This window comes from Protopterus annectens, chromosome 3.part0 (genome assembly GCF_019279795.1).
Source record: "Protopterus annectens isolate FY-2018-M chromosome 3.part0, PAN1.0, whole genome shotgun sequence".
In the NCBI taxonomy this organism is placed as follows: Eukaryota; Metazoa; Chordata; order Ceratodontiformes; family Protopteridae; genus Protopterus; species Protopterus annectens.
Window position 1 is genome coordinate 52282531 of NC_056731.1, and position 20198 is coordinate 52302728.

Consider the following 20198-nt stretch of genomic DNA (forward strand, 5'->3'; position numbering starts at 1 on the left):
GAGTCTCTTTCAACCTCATCCTGTACAAAATGGCATGGAGATGTTGCCTTCCCCTGTACTGAAAATAATTCAAGGGTTTATTGCCAAGGCTGGCAGAGAGGTGTCAGGACTGACCAATGACATGGAGGTTTCAGATCATGAGGACCTACTATTACCCAACAAGCCAACAGTGTGCTGCCTTCTAAGGGACCGTGCCAGAGTTCTCAGCAGAAACAGACACGGGACATGGAGGCTATGAATGTACCTCACTGATACCATTGCCATCAAGCATAGACACTGAGGTAATGCTATTAGCCTCCCAGGTCCTCTTCTCCTTTGTGTGCTCCCCCAATGACTAGTTTTGTCCTACAAGTAATCTGTGGAAGAGTAAGCAGACAACATAGAAAACTGGCACAAAACAAGTCATCCTCAGTGATATTTATTCCTGGAGAGATTCCACCTTGCACTTTATGATCTATCATTAAACAAGGTACAATAGGGGCATCTGAGCACATTGTGCTCTAGACTCAGGCAATAAAGCCACAAACTATGGAAATATGTCTAGTATTTGCTTTCTGCACCTAAGACAAGTATTCTCTTTATAACCAGACATCTATAAATGTCACTTACAAACAACCACAGTGGTAGACACAGTTAAGGATTATTTCCCAGTGAGGTACATATCTGAGAATGTTAGATTCAGCCTCACTGAACAGACTGATGATGCAATCATGAGATGAGATGCTCATCAAACCATGGCAAGAAAGGTCTGAAGATGGTACAAGCTGATATCCTTTTATACAATTAATGTCATGTGGAACACAATCTACAAGGCTTGGATTTGGAAGAGTGACAAACACTGGAAGCCAGTCTGACCACTGAGCTTCTGCAGGCCATAATCCCAAGACTCAGGACTGTAATGGTAAATTATAAAGAAAGTTTCTACTCTGTCCATGAAAGAGAAACTCACCCATACTCCACACAGGACCCTTAACAAAATGGTTTGTCTTGAGAGTTTTTTTTTTTTTTTTAACAACACCTTCTGTAGCTTCTTTGGAGACATTTACAGCATCCTTTACAAAAGTATGCAATGGAGAAACTCAGAGAGAGAGAAAGACAGAATGGGAATGAGGAGTCTCTGCCTGCTAACTTCTTCCAGGGGGAAAGGTAGTTTACATGTGTGTGTGTGTGTGTGTGTGTGTGTGTGTGTGTGTGTGTGTGTGTGTGTGTGTGTGTGTGTGTGTGTGTGTGAAGGAGTCTCTGAAGACCACAGACAAACCAATGCTTCTGCTTACAATCTGGGCAGACATCTGAAGCTTATATCATCCACAGAGGCAAGGACAGTCCTCAGACGAGCAAACTGCATGCCCACACCTTGAATGCACATTACTACCGTACATGCAGGGATGGTAGAGTGTAAAGAGAAAAAGAAAAAAAAAACACATGGCTGCCTGGAAGACAGCTGCACCTCAATCAAGCAGTGATATTCCAGATGGCCAACAGACAACAAGAGTAAAAAAATTAGTGCTAATAAATATATATATATATATATATATAGATATATATATATATGTATATATATATATATATATATATATATATGTATATATATATATATATATATATATACAAATACAGGTAGCTACATAGATGGACATCAAGTCCCTCTCCATATTCCATTTAGCATCTCTCATTTCCTAGGAGCTAAATGCCTGGCTAATTTTTTCCCCATTAACTGACAAGACATTACTCAGCAACATGTCTTTTTCACCTGGGTTGGCCATATACTTAGTTTTAAAAACATAATTAGTATCAGACTTTTCTACTGTAAGCCCAATGGAAAGTTTCAGACTAATGGAAGAGGTAATGTCAGTTAACCTGCTGACAATGGACCAAATGTGAGCATTCTCTAAGGCTGAATTCTCTCAACTGACAGAGACCTCCAGCTTATATGGCTGAACATGAGTAAGTCGTCATGGCACACACACAGCAGGTCACAGAGGAACACTGCTGTAATGAGCATTACCTCATACAGTTATTAAGTGCTCTCACGAATGAGTAAAATGTTTTGTTTTTCATTCAGTAGATTTGAAAGAAGTACAGGCTAAGAACTGTCATTCACAAGACCACCTCACTTCATAAAGAAGTATTAAGTCATATTGTCTACTAGTAAACATATATCTAATTATTTTTTTTAAACGTTTCCATTACTTTTGCTATCACCACACTGCTTGAACATGAGCTGTAAATGCACACAGTACTAAAATCCAAGTTTTTTAAGAGCATTGTGCCACCAGAAAAAAACAATTTGAAAACTCCATGCATACCCAAATTATTACTACAAAAATATAACTAGCATCTGCACATAGTCTGCAACCTTATGCCTTTTCTTTGCAATGAACAATATTTTTCATGCATGTTAATTACAGCCACAAGCTATTCTAGCATGCAAACTCTAACAATAAGAAAATATTCAGATATGATATGCAATATCCGAAATCTATCTCATTTTCACTCGCCCTTTTTCTACTCACTCTCTCCCCCAGTCACACTTTTAATATCTGTTCTCTCTCATTGCCTCTAATACAGTAAAAGAAGAGTTTTTTCATAAGTCAGACAACAGGAAGTAAATGCTTTATTTTGCATGTAGTTAAAGTCACAGTTAAATGTTACAAATAGAAGTAAATTGACTACAGCTGTGTCTAATGACCAAACAGCTCTATAACAGACACAAGGAAACCAAAATTATCTCATCTCTTTTACTCCTGATTTTGTCATCTTCCCTATTTTTACATCTTAGTCGATAATCAGTAGAAGGCAGTTTCTAGCTTTATCAAGAAACATAGCTGCATCAAAAATCTGACTTCCAATTACCTAGGGCTATTTGAATTTGTCATTGTGGTTGACCTAAAGTAAATTAAGGAATAGGCGCAAATAAGTAACACAGGAAAGGAAAGAAAGAGATATGTGTTGTGTCTACCCTAATATATATTAACTAGCCTTTTGAGACTCCTTTCTTTTGTAATTATCCACAACTGTTCTTCAGTTGCAGGCAGTACTCCTTCCCTTGGCTCTACATTTTAGATTTTATTATTATTATTACTATTATTTATATATTTTATTTTTTGCATTTTTAATTGGGGTGGAGCTTTAATCTATGAGGACCTCCTTCAGTTTCAGCCCAGGAACACTGTCTTGTTAAATGAGTTGCTCAGAGCCACACAACAGGCAAATGGAGGCTTAGGAAATCAAACCCTGGACTAGAGGAGGCAGTTTGTTAACATTTCTTAGTCCACAATACTAACTGCCAAAAAAACTAAATTTAATCCAAAAGTATTCAACACTGCAGTCTAGGACAGCAGAGTTCCTATTACTGACATCTACTCTCTAAAGATGCAACTCTAGCTGGTCCCACTGCTGTAGGGGTTTTGCTTCTTACAGATATATTAGCGATCTGTTGTTCACCAGTGGGGTGATCACTTCAGTAGCCTGCCAAGGGACTCTGTGATCTGCAGCCAGATTTCTGACATCATGGAAAGGGTGTGGATCCTGTTCCTATACTGTTGTTCTGAGGCAGAGATCTAGGGTAAAGTAACTTCAGTGAAATGATTTCTACATCAAAGTAGTAAGCTGCTGCCTGCTCTGCGCGTATCACTATGGATTCACTTCATAATCTCGAAATACTGAAATATCGAATTTCAGCATCTCGAGACCATGAAGTTAAAAATCCAAATAACCAAAACCACAAAACCCAAACTCCCAAAACCACAAAACTGCAAAAAGACACAGCACACATTACACAACACATACAAACGCAAACACACACACCTCCCGACACTGTACAAAAAGCAATACAACACACATGCACACAACTAAACAAGCACACACACCTACCCTTACTATATGCAGGGGGGCAAGCCCCCCTGTTCCCCCAACACCCTCCATACTATTATATACTAACTCCGAGGTTGCACTACACTCCATAACACAGACAACCCAACACCACACATTCTACACCCCCCCCGCACAAACACACATCACAGACATACAAACACCACCACTCGCTACACTAACACACTCACACTCTGACCTACCTACCCTAACCCACACATAAAATGTCCCAGCACGCTCACAAACACACAATCCCTCCCCAAAACCCTAAAATAAACAACACTCACCTAATGCGCTATCCATACCGTGGGTTCAACATTGTCGATTTGACATTTCTGAGTTCGCGATTTCCGTCCGTTCGACTTTATAGGATCTAGATTCTGAAATTCAATATCGATTTGAGCTTATAAAGTGTTTCCATCACTACACTATGTCATTACAGTGAAGTGATGTATACATTAAAGTAGTAAGCTGCTGCTTGCTCCATGGGTATCACTACACTACGTCAAGTCTTGAGTTGTTTATGACTGCTACCTTGCCTTGGGCACAGGACTTACATGTGACAGCTTCTGGTATCCCCATCCACTGTTTGCAGTCATCTTGTCCTTCCTTGACTACACCAATAGAATTCCCTTAGCGTGTAGAAGAAATAGTACAGAATAGGAAAGGAAAGGTTTCAGGTGGAAGAATCAGTAAATGACAAGGAGAAAAGTTAAAAGGCAAGCTAGTGTCCTCAATAAAAGCAATTAAGAAATTAAACTAGTTACTCAAGGTCATCTTAATAATACAAGGCATCTCTCTCAAGATTTCTTCTTTTTGCTGCATTTAACAATTTAACAAAAGACTTTTTTGTTATTTTTTATGTATTTTTTACCTGATGACCACTAGCCACTGTGGCCTCCTTCTCATATATTGCCTCCAGCTTACCATTCCTCCTGAGGAAGGCACCATTGCTTCAACATACTGAAACTTATCAATGTCTTCTTTACCTTCCACCAGAACACTTGCAGACCCCCCAGTGTTAAAAGCAGGAGTGTTTCCTTGGTATCCTAACTATAAAACCCCAGTCAATATAACTATCAACTCACATCCCTTATTAAATTTTAACATTGTTTGTTTTCTTTCAATCCTTTCCCAAAATTAATTTGGTAAAGATCTTACATGAAGCACTTTGTTAAAGTCCTTGCAGAAATCCAGAGACAAAATCCTATTAGACTCTTTTCTGTTCATCTTAGTGTGAACCAAGTGTTAGGACTCAATTAGGTTGTACTGGCAAGATCACTGCTGCACTGTGTCTTACATTTTCCCATCAGCAACACAAAAAATATATAGAAACTCTATCTACTTCATAATTTCACCCTTGTACAAGACTACTGCTTATATCTTCAAGGAAGGGATGAGCAACTTTGTCAGTGCACCACAAAATGATGTCACTATATAGTGTGAGATGGCACAAAATGATGTCACTTCCTAGTGTAAGATGGTAATACCTCTTCTTGTTCCTGTACCCTACTCACCTGATATCCTCACCAATTTTCTTAACTGTCTTTTCCCTGGCCCATCCTCCAGGCATCCATATATCCCGGCTCCTACTTATATTACGTTTCCATACTGGCATATTACCCTCCTGTACCTTTAAAAATACTGATGTAATGATCTCATTTAGTACTTATGGATAACGTACATCCTCCATATATTTTCACACTCTCTTTTGGTAATCTACATCAAGGCCACACATACCTCTCAAATGTACATATTTTTGCAGAATGTCCAGATTTTTGCCTTTTATGTTTGGTCCATTTTTCATGACATAGTGGTTTTCTAACAAATTTTTGGCAAATCTTTGAAAATTTAAGTCAGAAAATAATAAAAGCATTTGAGTTTTAGACTTCATAACCTTCAGAAAATGTATGCTAATGCAAAACCTGTTATGCTATCGACTTTCAAAGTTTGCAAGAACAATATTTAAAAATTGCCCCTATTTTTGGGCCTTTGTCCCCCCATTATCTTTGGTTTTGTCCAGATTTCTTACTCAAAGAGGTTCAGAGGTATGAGGCAACATTCACCTATATTCACTAACGTACTTTTAATAATCCCTTATGCCCAACCTGTAGCTCTATTGTTCTCTCCATCTGTATAGGTTCTATGGCCTAAAGGATGAACTTAGCTGAACTTTCGTTATTAGCTTATGGACTATTTTCTCCTGATCCCTTCTTTTCAATTTTCTCTACCCCTGTGCAATTGTATTGTCTGTGTTTGCCTATATCACGAACACTGATAGATGTTTTCACTGATTTCTGATACAGCAGCTCATAATTTCATTAACACCTCTGCAATGCACTCCCCAAAGTGCATGCATGGTTTCCATCTCTATACATCCTAATGGAGTACGTTGTCAAAGAACCAGGAAATGGTTCATAGACTAATAGCCAATGTTACAACAGATACTAACAAACAAAAATAACGTTTAAAACAGCTGATGTGTTTTATAAAATGTATTATTTTCTAAAATGCAGCTAAACCTTTTTGTTGTTACCAAAAAAGAGCGAGTGTTAAAACCTGCCCTGCACTGCTAACTTTAATAAAAGCAGACTTAACTAGCTGAAGTTATTCCTATATTTTGCTGTTTCTGCAACATAAACATTGCACTCTGCTTTCCAAAAGACTGATGTCTACTCTACTATAGTCCCATATTCACTGTATCCAATGACATTTTGTCTCTGCTCAAGGGATCACAAATCACGAGGTACAATCATTACTGATCACTATCCCTTGCCCCACCACTCTATAAGCAAGAAGCAAGTCAATGAAAGGAGCAATTAAAAGGGGTTCATCTTCTTCGTGAGGCCAACAAATTTGATTGTCTACCTTCAGCCATTTTCTTTTCCATTCCTTCTTTAACCTAGAAATGGCTGTTTCTCAGCTTTGCCCATCCACTAATTTGTTACTAAATATGTACTCTTTAATGTTTCCCATTAAACAAATTGTAGCCAAAGCTGAAAGTAATGTCTGAACTGCATTTGAAAATAAACTTTTGTATGGGGAAAGGGGTAAAGCCTCCTCCTCACCCATTCTGAGAGGCTGTATGCCCCTTACACATTTTACTTAATTTAACTAACTTGCTAACTCCAGTGGAATTTGAAAAAAATTGAAATCTGTAGTAAATCAACACCCACACAAGCTTCTCTTTTGAGACTTTTTGGGAACAGTTATGGAATATGATAGAATTGTTGATCTATATTACTCCCAACTTAGTTTATAATGTATATATACATATTTTTAAAGAGTCAACAACAGTGTGGGTCAGAAGTTATAACAATACCTTTTTCAAGGTATGAAAAGCTCATCATTTACGGACAATGACTTCTTAGGAATTCAAACAATACCTGTTATAGCAGGTGAACATTTACATTGATACCCCAGATATAAACACAATATCTCATATCATGATGCAGTGTTGAATGAGTGGGAAGCAAAGAGCTCAATAAAAAAGAAGAAATTGAAAAATAAATAATACAAATCAGTCAGGATAGTCCACTTTGCCCGTGATACAATTATACTTGCCATCGGTCATGTTCAATGAAGAAAGAAATGAATGTTGGAGACAGCAGACATATCACATTACCTTCATCTAAGTAACGACTACAACAGATTTTGGCCAGTAAAACCATTCAGTGCAGTCTGAAGTAGTAGTGATTTTAGTAGTATTTCTGGCATCCATACATGCAGATCCATTTCAATTACAAATACAACACTATAGTTCCTACCATATCATTTGTACTCTTTCAAATGAGCTTGGATCATTTGGCAACAGCAGAGTTATACAAGAAGGTAAGCTCAGCGTAACACTTAAAAATAAACTGAACATCTTTTGCCATATTAAGCAACCAGAGACCAAACACGTTACTGGTATTCTGTTAGGATAATAATCATTTGATAGTGATAGCAGCATCTTTCTCAATTACATAGTTTATTTTAACTTAGCCACTGCTTTAGTCTTAGCAGTTCTTGATAGTCATGAACAATCCAGAGTAGAATTCAAATTAAAATATCAGTTCAACTCTCAGAAGCTTTCCATTTAACTACAAGCACAAGGTAGAGTTATCCCCTTTCTCTACTCCCCTTTGTTTTTTACTTAGAATGTCTTAGAAAGGCACTCAGCCAGTAAAAGAGTTATTTTCAGTGCAGATGGCCCTTAAGTTAAACAAGCCCACATTACTTTCTTTCACACTTAGGGCTATCTTTACATAATCTGTAAAAATCTCATAGTACAAAAATAGACGAAGATAAGACAATATGAAATGACATTAGCTTTTTACCTCAGAATAGAAGCGAAACATTTGGGCTTCAATGGTATAGGAAGTTATATAAGAGAATCACTGCCTTAGCTGCAACTGTTAAAGGTGCTGGAGATAAAAGGGCAAATATAAAATGTGCATCCACAGTCACTGGACTACCAGAGGATGAAGGATCAATTAGGCATTGGCAGTGCAGCACAAAAGTATCACACGTCAATAGGCAGGAAGAGGGAAAAAAGATAAAATAGAAAAAAAGTTAGAAGGAAGGTCAAGAAGTTTTTCAAGAACAGAATTGATATTACATATTTTTTTTTTGGGGGGGAGGCTATGAAATGGGACCGAAAGTTAATGGAGAAAGCGAGTTTAATATGGCACAATGCTTTATGCTATAATGTCAGCAAGGCAGAATCTTTGAAAATTTGCAGAAAGTGTTATTGTCTAAAAATTTCAGTTTCATAATGAAATGTCAAGGTGAAAATTTTAAGTTAGATACATTCAAGGTGAAATGGGCCTTCTTACTTCCACATGAATGTCTTGCTGTGAAAGGCCTCCAGTTCTGGTAAACGTTTAGTGGATGCTATATAGTTTTCATCTTTAGAATTCCTGAACAAGTCAAAACAACTAAGTTATTAAGTCCCCTTTCCTTCCCTTTATGTCTCCAACTCTGGCTACTAGCTGCTGTACAGCAATCACTTCTACACCTTGTTGGACCTTATCATGCCAGACCCATAGCACATTTGGATTTATATTGGTAGGTGGAAGATGTAGAGACATTAGCTCCACTATCACTTCCTGTAAATCAACAACCATCTTCTTGAGAAGCCCCCTAAAGGGAACACATTATGTGAGTCAGTGATATTCCATAAGCTCTTAGAAAGAGAGAATAGCACGCATTCTGCTAGGTGTTTCTTTTGTTGTGCCTTCTCAGGTATATATGACAGTGTATGAATCAGTGGCACCTGCTTCACTTCTGATCTCAGTCCTAAATTATTCATTTCCTTGTGATCTTTGAAATGGAAAACTAGCTTAGACTGTGTTAGACAATACATTAAGCCCACGATTCTGCTACTTTGGAGTATTGTTCCTACTTCAAGATACAGTGACCCTGGAGTTATTATGTACAGTTAGCACTGGTATGGTGATGCTGAGGATGTAGGGGGCTTAGACCCCTCCAAAAAAAAAAAGACACTTTTATCTTGTAAAAGTAAGTTTTTATGAAGTATTTCTCACTTGTGGTAGGGAATCATTCTGTGGACTCTCTACATTTATTTTCTCTTCCTGGGAGGTCAACGCAGATTTATTTTTTTATAAATCTAGATTTACTTTTTGAGAAGATTCTCCTGCAAAGGTAGCAGCGGACATCCCTACACTTAATGCTATAAATGTACAGTACTTAATTAAAGTCCTGTGGTATCTGTTTCACTTTAGTAACATTTTCTTATTGAAAGTTACACAATTACACGCTTCAGCATCATGATTATCTCCTACTCCAAACAGTCACACGAAGTGTTGTCTTTAGGAGTGCACTTCCTGGAAGAATAACTGTTGGTAATGTTTTCTGAAAACGTTAACAGACACCACAACTGCCTGGAATAATCAGAAGAATTTGTTGCAAGAACACCTGGCAATTGCAATATAAAATAAATATGAAAAATAGCAAAACAGTGCTAACCTTTTTTTCAGACTGGCTACGATGACAAAGTGATAAAATCATAACCATATGGATAACCATTCACTTTCGCAGCAAAAAGGAATAAAAACAGCAAGTGTAACACTATTCTTTTCTGTCAGAATTTATGCAGATAACTACAGCATGGATGGTAATGCTGTGTCCATCGGCTTTTTTTTTTTATTTTTATTTAAATTTGCTAACTGGAGTAGAGCACTGATCACAAATGACCAATTAAAAGTCTTAGCCCCAGAGGGAAAATAAAGAAATAAGCTCATTATACAATTACAAACACATGATAAAGTGAAATGATAGAATATGGTTGTAAACCGTTTAGAAGCATATGTTTACAAATACGTGGTAATGTATTCACTGAGTCTGAACACAGTGATATACAATTATCAACAGTGAGTAACAGAGACTGGTTGGCATAGAGGTGAAATAGACATACAGTTTTAGCATAAACTTGTTCAGTGACCAACACACTGCAACTGAGACCACAGTATTAAGCAGAGAACAATAGTTGTTACGAGGTAAGGGAAGATGTAGGCTGGTGTGATATTAGGGTGTATTTAGGCAATGCAATTAGAGATATGAAGCTGGCATTTAGTCATTTTCTGTAGGTGCATTTTAAGTTGTATTTGGAATTTTGGGTAAGTGGGTGTGTCTCTGGGAGGGGATGGAGTGGATTCCCAAAGTTTAGGGCCTACTACAGAGAAGTGGTGGTCAGTATATTGGAGTTTAGTTTGAGGGGCCTGTAATGTGGGTGCTGAATGGTCTGTGTTGCTAAATTTATATGTAGGGGGTCCCTGATTAATAAGGCTGCTAATGCAGCAAAAGTTGTTAATGTAGCTTAAACGTTGGAATCTGAGTAGGAAGTCTGCCCTAAGTACGACGTGGTTTGCAGTAGTGTTCCTGTTTTGATGAGAGCATGGTGAACCTACAGATTTTAATGCTGAGCATTTCCAAATATGCATTATTTCTGTTTGAGGCATATAGTTTTAATAGAGGGTTGTATTCAAACTGTGAAAGTAGGATCTTGGTTCCTATTTCCATTCTAAATGCTTTTGAAAGGAAGGGGGACTTGTGTAGGTCCAGAAAAGTAGAGGGTTAATTTTGTTCCTTATGTGGTCTAAGTACTGGGAAAAGATGAAGGCTGGATCTATCTAGAGACCAAGACATTTAAATTAATTAATTAGTGCTTTCAATAATGATGTTTTTTTGAGCAATGATTTGTTGTGCAGGAGAAGATTTTGTTCACTTTTTGCTTGGTCCTGAAAAGCATGCTTTTTTGTTTTGCACAAGTTCAGTATTAATTTGTTATTACAAATCCAGTGAATCCATGTGAGAAAATCCAATAGTAGCTCATTTTACTGCTCTGTGAAGGATTTAATGGTTAGGCCACCATGTAATTTGCATAAAGTAAGACTTGAAGGTGAGGCTGATCCAAGGATGTAGGATACCGAACTGTTCTTCAGATCTGTGAGAACGACTGACATGTTCCTGTAGCTTGTCTATATTTATCTCAGGAATGCCCTCCAGCAATGGCACATATGATAAACAGTGACTATTTTCCCCAGATAATATATTATTAGAAATACTATATACATGTACAGCCTGTGCATATCCTTCCACATTAGATCTGTGTTCTACATCATTATGAATGCTCTCAACAGAATACATGGCAGCATTACCTTGCTGTACCCCACAGACAGGATACACTGCTGCTTACTGTGGCTCTTCTTATGCTCACCTATGGTGTCTGCATGATCCCTGACCTATGTTGAGGAATGCTACAGGTATGTGGTTTCAGGCATTTTCAGTCTACCCACTACACACACACACACACACACACACACACACACAGCAAGAAGTGGACTGATCCTGCCACAGGACTGTACAAATGGTGTTGCATAACTGTAAAAGCTTTATGAATACTTTGTTTTACCTCTGGTATACTTACAGTGCACATTAAAACAAGAAAACCATGGATATGTCAATCTAACCCTTCTACACTGTCTGCTGGCACTAACTGTACTACCAAACTATATTAATATGCAATATAATATCGCAGTACGTACACTTGAGTGTTACACAATCAATGTGTCATCTTGAAATAAGTGTACATCATATAACGCACTCACTTTATACGTACCTTTTTAGTAATGAATATCAGGCCATTATCTGTACATTTCTCCTCTCCATGAGCAGAAATGGGACTCATTTGTTATTCACACTAATAACTGTAATCACAAAACTGTCAAGTTCAGAGGTGGACATCAAAATTTGATCTTGTTCCAATACTTTTAAACATTTTTGTTGGGGGGTGGGGGTTTCATCCCTTTCACCCTCTCATAAGAGGGTATAGAAACTTACTCCTTTGTTACTTATACATACTAAATTTATAGACAGGATGCCACAAAACAAGGGCAAAATATTGCCAATCTTAGTATGAAACCCACTCTCAGTTCTGTTGTGAAACTGCATTTAAAGAGTCAGCCAAAGATGCGTTGTATTTTCTTCTTGGCACTCTATGTGTATATAGTGGCTGCAGACTGTTATTCCAGTGCAAGCCACACTAATAACTAATCACAAAACTGTTATTACTAAGCAACGTGTACTGGAAAGCTCACATTCATTTTGAAGTAAGTATATTCCAGGGAATCCACTGTGAATAAATATGTCTTATTTAATTGGCATTATTACAATTATTTGACACCAAAACATATGAAAAACTTGGTAGATGGACAAGGACTCTCCAAAAGTGAAAAAAACATTAAAATGGTTTTATTTGGGGGGGGGGCTACACCCATCAACAGGAGTCAAGATCCACAGCCCCAAACCATAGCTATATATGCTAACTCCAAGATCACACAAACTCAGAGAAGTGAGGAAAACACAACACTTGCCTCCTCTGCTATAACAGAACACTAATGATTTTCCAGGTTTAATGTTCTGATCACCAACCATCTGCCTAGAAACAAAGAGTATGGCTGTCCGTTCTAAGGCATTATGTCTGTGCTACCAATGGTAACCAAGATTAGGGCATGGCTGCAAAATTCTTTCCCTAAAAATGCAGAGCTGGCCATTTGGGACAGATGCACTAACAATGTACCGTTTAAGCGACCTGTTAAGGTGCTTATGGAACAATGCATGCTACTGACAGCTAATACAGCATGTAAAGGATAAAGGAAATCATCATGCAAGGGTCCCATAATGAGTAAACTTATGGGCTGCTACATTCTGTGCTTGCATCTTCCTACCCCGCAACCACAAAAGGAGGTAAGTGACAGCAGCACTTTGTCGCAGCACAGCATTCACTTTAATGTTTTCTCACAAAATATCTCACTACACAAGGACACTTAAATAACTGCTCAGCACTGTCTGGGGACTATTATATTTCATAGTATATTAGTAACTCCATACACACCAAAATAAGAACATACAATAACTTCATTTCTTAGCTATTTGGTGTTAGCTTGTTCTAAATGCATTTCTGTTTATTTACCAGCTACATCCAGCATAGAGTTTTAAACGTTTAATCGATTGATGATCTCTTTTCATTCAATTAAAATAAGAATTTTCAGCCACAAATCATCTGAGCTGCATAGCATATTATCACATTGGTCTGACTGTTGAAACACCCACCGAATACACTTTCGTATTTTTTATTGTTTTGATTGGAAACTGTTCAATTTTCACAGATAATTTCTTATACATTTAAGGGACACTGATGATCCACCCTCTAACAGCTGTCTCAAATCTTCTTTTTATCTCCTACAACTTCTGTTTGGCAAGATGAACAATTTTCAACATGGTGTTTACAAAAGGCAGCTGAGAAGCTACAAGACATTCCTAAAAGAAGTAATACATGCACTATTTTTTCACCACAGCCAAAATGAATGCCTTCTTTATTAGCAACTTGCATTTAATTACTTGCCAATATCTACATGCAATTCTGCCTGCTGTACAGTGCTGCAAAAGGTAGACTTGATGTATTACATCTCAAGAGTCTCCAGTTTAGTTCCTGGCCAGGGTGCCTTGTCTGTGGCATCTGCATGCCCCCCACCCCAATCCATATGCATTTTTCAAGGGATTCCAGCTTCTTCCCTCATTCCAAACACATGCCACTAGACTGCTGATCCTCTAAACTGCCCATAGGTGTGAGTGTGGTATGATAAATGAGTGCGTGCATGCAGCCTGTGATGGACTGGTGTCCATGCCAGCAGTGGTTTTCTGCCTTGTACCCACTGTCTGCCAGGATACAGTTAAGGCTCCCTCCCCCATGATGCTGATTTGGATAAAGTGGGTTCTGTAAAATGAATGAATGCATGTTTCCAATTTAAATAGCAGGTATATATTCTCTAAACAATAAATAAAACAGTGGCTGCTCTGTGTGACATACTGTCTGATTTGCCAGCTAACAGCAAAACTACAATGACAACAATAAAATGTAGAACAAAGGATGCAAAATGTTAAATGACAAATGTTGTATGCTTAATTTAGATATGTGAATCCAGATTTCCACATAAAACATGAATAAATAAGCCTTACCTTAGTAACAGGTAATTCCTTAGATTTTGTCTCAAATAAATGTTCTAATTTTGATGTGTCCAGTTTAATAGGTTCCAATTTGGACCATAGGGAGTCCTTAGGATATTTACAATTTTTGTATTGCAAGCCAACTGGTCGTACTTCATTCCAAAAAAGTCTAATAGTTTTCTTCTTTTTTATAAAGGTTGGTTCACTCCTCAGCAACTGGGAAGTCTCTTTACCCTGAGAACTAGTAAAAGGTGGTGGAGGTGGTAGTAATAGGACAGGTGCTGTTGGTGGAAGAGAACCTCCTAGTAAAGGTGGAGGGGGTGGCAATCCCATAAGACATGGTGGAGGTGGAGGAGGCCGAACTAGTGATTCACCAGGACCCAGATCCATGTCTAGTAAATCTACATCATCTTCTTCCCCTAAGTCTGTGAAATCCATATCTTTAATTTTAAGTTCTTTAGGACTGGCCATTAGTTGATCCCATATATAATCTGACTCTTTTTTGGGTTGTACTTGTACTTTTTCCATATTTTTTTCATCTACATCTCCCTCAGATGATGATGTCTCTTTCACTAATTCACCACTGTTGAACTTCTCTGCAAAAGCCTTCACACTACCTTGGTTATCAAGTGTGTCGATGTCTATTTTTTTGATATTTTCCTCACAGGCCTGTTTGTTCGCCTGCAGGATTGAGATCCTGTTGGCCAAACTTGTAATGGAGTTCTCCTCTTCCTCCTCCTCTTTCTGAAGCTCTGTCTGACTTTCATCCTCTGGCTCCTTATTCTGGGCATACAACATGTCCAACATGAACCTTTTGTTGTTGAGAAGATCACTGCTGTGCTCATTCACATTTACATTCTTAAGACTTGGAGTCCATGCACCTGTTACAGAAATGGGATTACTGTTAGTAAGAAATGTGGATACTGTTAACAGTGCAATCCACTAGCAAAGAACAGCAAAGCAAAAAAAAATGTACTTAATCTATTCCAAGCAAGCGGTATCATGATACTGACAAAGCATACATTTTAGCAGAACATTTTTAGCTGGTGCATACATCTCAGCTACTTAGTATAGCAGTAATTTCATATTTAGAATTTTTAAGTAACTCTTAGAATTAGAAAAATCAGGAGCAAAGTGAAAAAAAAAAAACAACAGCACTGTTTAACTCTCATTTCCTCACTTCCCCTCTCTTCAGCACACAAAGTAAATACAAAGATATCTATGGATAGTAATGCTGCTTGCACTGATGTGTATTACCAGGAAAGAAAATAACTGAACCAAATCACTTGCTACCTTGAATTGGAAATGCACCCTTCAAAACTTATAGAAAAAATAAAAGTTTACCTACCATTTAATACACAAAAATTGAAAGCTTCAAAAATTACACTTCAAAAATAACCTAGAATTGGAAATAAAATGGGGGCTGTTGTTGAACAATTACATTTACAAAACTATAATTTTTAGGATTTTTATGGACCTTTGTATTAGTAATATTCAGATATACACTAGCAAGCAACTTCACCGAAGGATTATGATCTTTCAGTTGGACTGTACTCACAGTCTTGTCTCAGGTTATTGTAGTAAGCTGGTTAAACTCCTTCCCCAAGTCTATTTCAAAGATATTCTTCCCTTCATTCATGCTCTTCACTCTACTACATATATGATACATGCTCAAAAATAATTAATAGAATGTTCTAAATAAGAAAGTAAAGTAGAATTTGAAATGTTCTGTGGATTAGAAATAAATGCAGTCATAGCTAATTAAGGACAGTTGCATACACAAATTTGCAGTATAAAGGTTAACATCTAATTAATACAGACTATCTGAAAATGCATGCATAGAATGTAGATATTGTATTCTGCAGTAGAACATATTTTTTGTAATGTCACACAAGTCATTGCATTTTTAAGAAACCAAGATACCTAATATCAGCATAATAAACAAACTAAATATGCTCAAAAATTACTCTGATGAAGTTATATGGATATCAGATTGAACAGAACCCACATAGTGGGAGTGGCAGATGCTTCTTCAGACAGCATAAAGGTGACCAGTGGTACTCCCCAAGGATCTGGCTTGGAACCATTGCTATTAAGTACGTATGATTCTGGTTTCCAAACTACAAACAATGATCTGTGTTAACAAAGTCTGCAAATAATTGTGAACTGGGTCTCATAATCAAGTCTCCTCCAACACATAGTCACTTCAACATGAGCTTATATTTATTAAAAACAGGCTGAAATTACACAGCAAAATGTGCAATATTGTCACTTTAGGTAAACAATCCATCCCTCTATCTTATAGTATAGATAAAACCCCAGTTCAAAATGAGAATGCAGTGACAAATCAAGAAAAATGTGTAGATAGTTCCCTCTCATTTGACCATCATGCTGCAGGGGTGGTGAGAAAGTCCTTTTGCCTTGCTCAACTTATGCAAAAGGTAAATCTTCAAGATCTGGAAAGGCTCAACCAGATTCTCTACAGTTTGCTGTGAGGGAAAGGTTAGTTAGCTTTTTATTTGTTGTGTTTTGTATTACTTTATTGCTTTTTTCTATTTTGTATACTGTGATTTGTTTTCTTTACACTGTGTTTTATTTGTATTCTGCTTTTAACTGCATACTAAAACTTGAAAAGAGACCACAGCTCTGCCTTTTGTGAGTCAGACAGAAATTTTTCCCAGCCTCCCACCTGGTTACTGTTATGTTCTTAAACACAACAGTCTTTCTAGTTGCTTGCCCCTTATGTTAATTTGACCATATATCTCATTTCCTCTCTGCTTTTACTGGCTGATGTGAGTAAGCACAAAATTATCATTTTGTGAAATCCCTCCCCTTCAACTATTTACATTTATTGGCCATCCTACTGTATTCCATAATACCAGAATACAAAACTGACCACCCCCTCTCAATCTATCCTGCTGTTTTAAAAATAGTGACTCCCCACTAAAACTTAACTTTTGACAGGTAAAACTTAAGTTACCTACTTTCACATCTATCTCCTCTAGTGCACACTGCAGTGTTTAGATTAAACCATTTTTTTTTCATCTTACATTTAAGCATCTATTGCAAGACCACCAGTCATTGTAGAGCCCACATTCTGCCTCTCAGTAGTCATCTTGGGATTAGTGCTTATGTTTTCTCCTGGTGAGAGAAGGAGTGCAGTTACATTATTTCTTGGAGACTGCTTATCACCAGAAAGCTTAATAACTGCTTTATAGGTGACAGCTTAGAATATGTGTTTATATTCTGATCCTGGTGAGAGCAGGAGCAGAGTGCATTGATTCCTGACTCTTTTTGGTTGTAAGAGTGAATTTTTGTGCTTAACATACCTGATTGGTCTGGTTGCTATTTGAGGCATCTACCAGAAAAAGGCTACAAGCCTGCAGACCCTTGCATCATCTGGGACAAGACTGAGGATCACCAAACAAGCCAGTGGCCTGCTTCTCTTCTTGGGATTGGTGCTAAAACTAGCTAGTTTTAGCTAGAACTAACCAGTTTTTTTAGTTTCAACACTTTTCTTGTGCTCAGTACTTGTTCAGAACTCATTGTAAGCACTAAATAAACTACAAATTACTACAGCACTCGACTTTCCTCACTTGTCAAGAGGAAAACAATTCTTAGTACTTAAATTAATAAGCACCTATCCAGGCATGTCCATGGGTCAGCTCCTGGGGTTTTCTCCTGTCCACCTGATGAATCTGGGCATCTTGAGCAAATGTAGCAATTGCCTTATGTACAACGACAACTCTCTCCTCCTACCACCCAGTATTACAACCTGTGAGAGATGCACTTATACAGCTAAACTGGAAGCCAAGCTCTCTCCAGCCAAGACTGGACTAGACAGTCAAGAGGAGAAGGTTAACACCTGCACCACACCACACTCAACACATAGTCCTTCAAAACCCACACTACCAAAACCCACACATAGAAACACAAAGCACATACCCACATTCACGGAGGCTCTCAATAAAAATCTGACCAAGCAACAGAGACCTCCCAAGCTGAAATGCAGACAACCACCACCTCAACTACCCACATGACACACAGCCCACAAAACCAGTGTGCCACTCAACCTCAGTCCATAAGCAAAACAACATACCCAACACACTAGTTATAGGTGACTCTATAGTCAGGTAGACTGATGTCCCACTTACCAGGCTAAACAAGGAGAAAGTTACTGTCAGCTGCCTGTCGGGTGCAAGGATCCACCAGATAATGCACACACTCAGGTCACTCCACAACAAGTACAAGTACAACTCTGTCATTGCCATGTTGGTGTGAATGACCTGAGGCATACCTCCCTGGACTACATGAAAAGAGACATGGAGGAGCTCTCAGATCTTGTAGCCCAGGAAGGTATGACCCTAGCCCTGAGTAGCATCCTGCCATTAACCAGAATGATACCACAGTACAAGGACATAATGATTGACTTCAACAATTAGCTAAGCTTCTGGTGTCATTCTAAGGGATCCAGTCTCTGTCTGCCTGGGACAACGTGGTTGACAGACCACGATGCTTTGCCAGAGATGGCCTGCACCTGTCGCCCCTGGGATTCCGGATACTGGCTAAGGCTCTTGCAACCCCTATAGTGCCTTTTTTAGGCAAGGTTCAAATGGCAAATTCACCACCGCAACAGGTACAAGCAAACAAACTTTGATGGTAATGCTACTCAATGCTAGAAGTCTAAACCTCAAAATGCACTCACTCGAGGCACTCCTCAAAATGGAGAACATCGACATCTGTGCAGTGACAGACACCTGGTTCAAGGCTCCAGAGACACACCTGCATTACCAGGCTATAATTCACACCACACCTTTTGGCCACCTAACCTGGACCGAAACATTAAAGGCGGAGGCGTGTCCATATTCATTAAGGATATCCACCTCCAGGCTAGTTGCTCAACATAATGCATCCAAAATTATCCAAGTGCAACCAACACTGGGCAAGATGGCAATCCAGGTTGTAGCTTGTTACAGATCCCCCACCATGCCCCAGGATTCCCACTTTTCATTTCTTAAGATACTGGAAAATATTAAGGTACAATCCAATACTTTAATTATGGGCGTTTTCAACTACCCCTGCATCAACTGGGAAAATTACTCATGTGCCAACTCATTCGCTCAATGTTTTCTGGAATTCATAAATTCCAACACCTTGGATCAGCTTGTCCACACCCCCAACAGGGGCAGCAATATCCTGGACCTGGTCATTACCAATATGGGTAACTGGTGTTCCATGCCAGAGGTCAACTTATCGCTGGTTAGATCTGACCATGAGCTAATCACCCTAGATATCCATATCCCTCCCCCACCCCCCATTAAGGAAACCACCATAAAAAACTACTCCAAAGCCAACTTCATGTTTCTTAAGACAGAAGTGGCAAACTTCACGACACCCATGCAGACAGAAAATAGAGGTATGACTGCTGAATCTTACACAAATGCACTGTATAAGCACATACACGAGTGCATGAATCATGCCATCCCCCAACAGAATCAAGACGCTATCCTCCAAAAAAAAGGAAGCCAATCTGGTGGTCCCCTGCCATAAACAAACTCTACAACAGAAAGAAGAAGCTGTAAAATCCCAAGATTGGACAAACTCTAGGGTCAGCCTCAGCAAGAAGCTGAGATCCCTCATAAAATCCCCCAAAACCAGTTATGAAAATAAAATCACCACTGATTCCAAAGACAATCACAAAACATTCTACAGCTATGTCAAGAATCTCAATAGCAACACTCAGATCTGCCCTGAGCTACAGCACAATGGCACTAAATATACAGAACCAACCGATATTGCCAACATCCTATTTCACACTT

General features: G+C 38.4%; 1 protein-coding gene across 5 annotated transcripts in view; it reads right to left on the reverse strand.

The window, feature by feature from the left end:
* The window catches only part of FHOD3 (formin homology 2 domain containing 3), a 3141544-nt gene that overhangs the window by 483391 nt on the left and 2637955 nt on the right, over positions 1–20198 (reverse strand). For all 5 annotated transcript variants that reach the window (XM_044064575.1, XM_044064578.1, XM_044064576.1 and 2 more), the window contains one exon: positions 14392–15260. In XM_044064575.1, coding sequence (XP_043920510.1) covers positions 14392–15260 — 869 coding nt within the window. The remainder of the gene's footprint in view (positions 1–14391; positions 15261–20198) is intronic.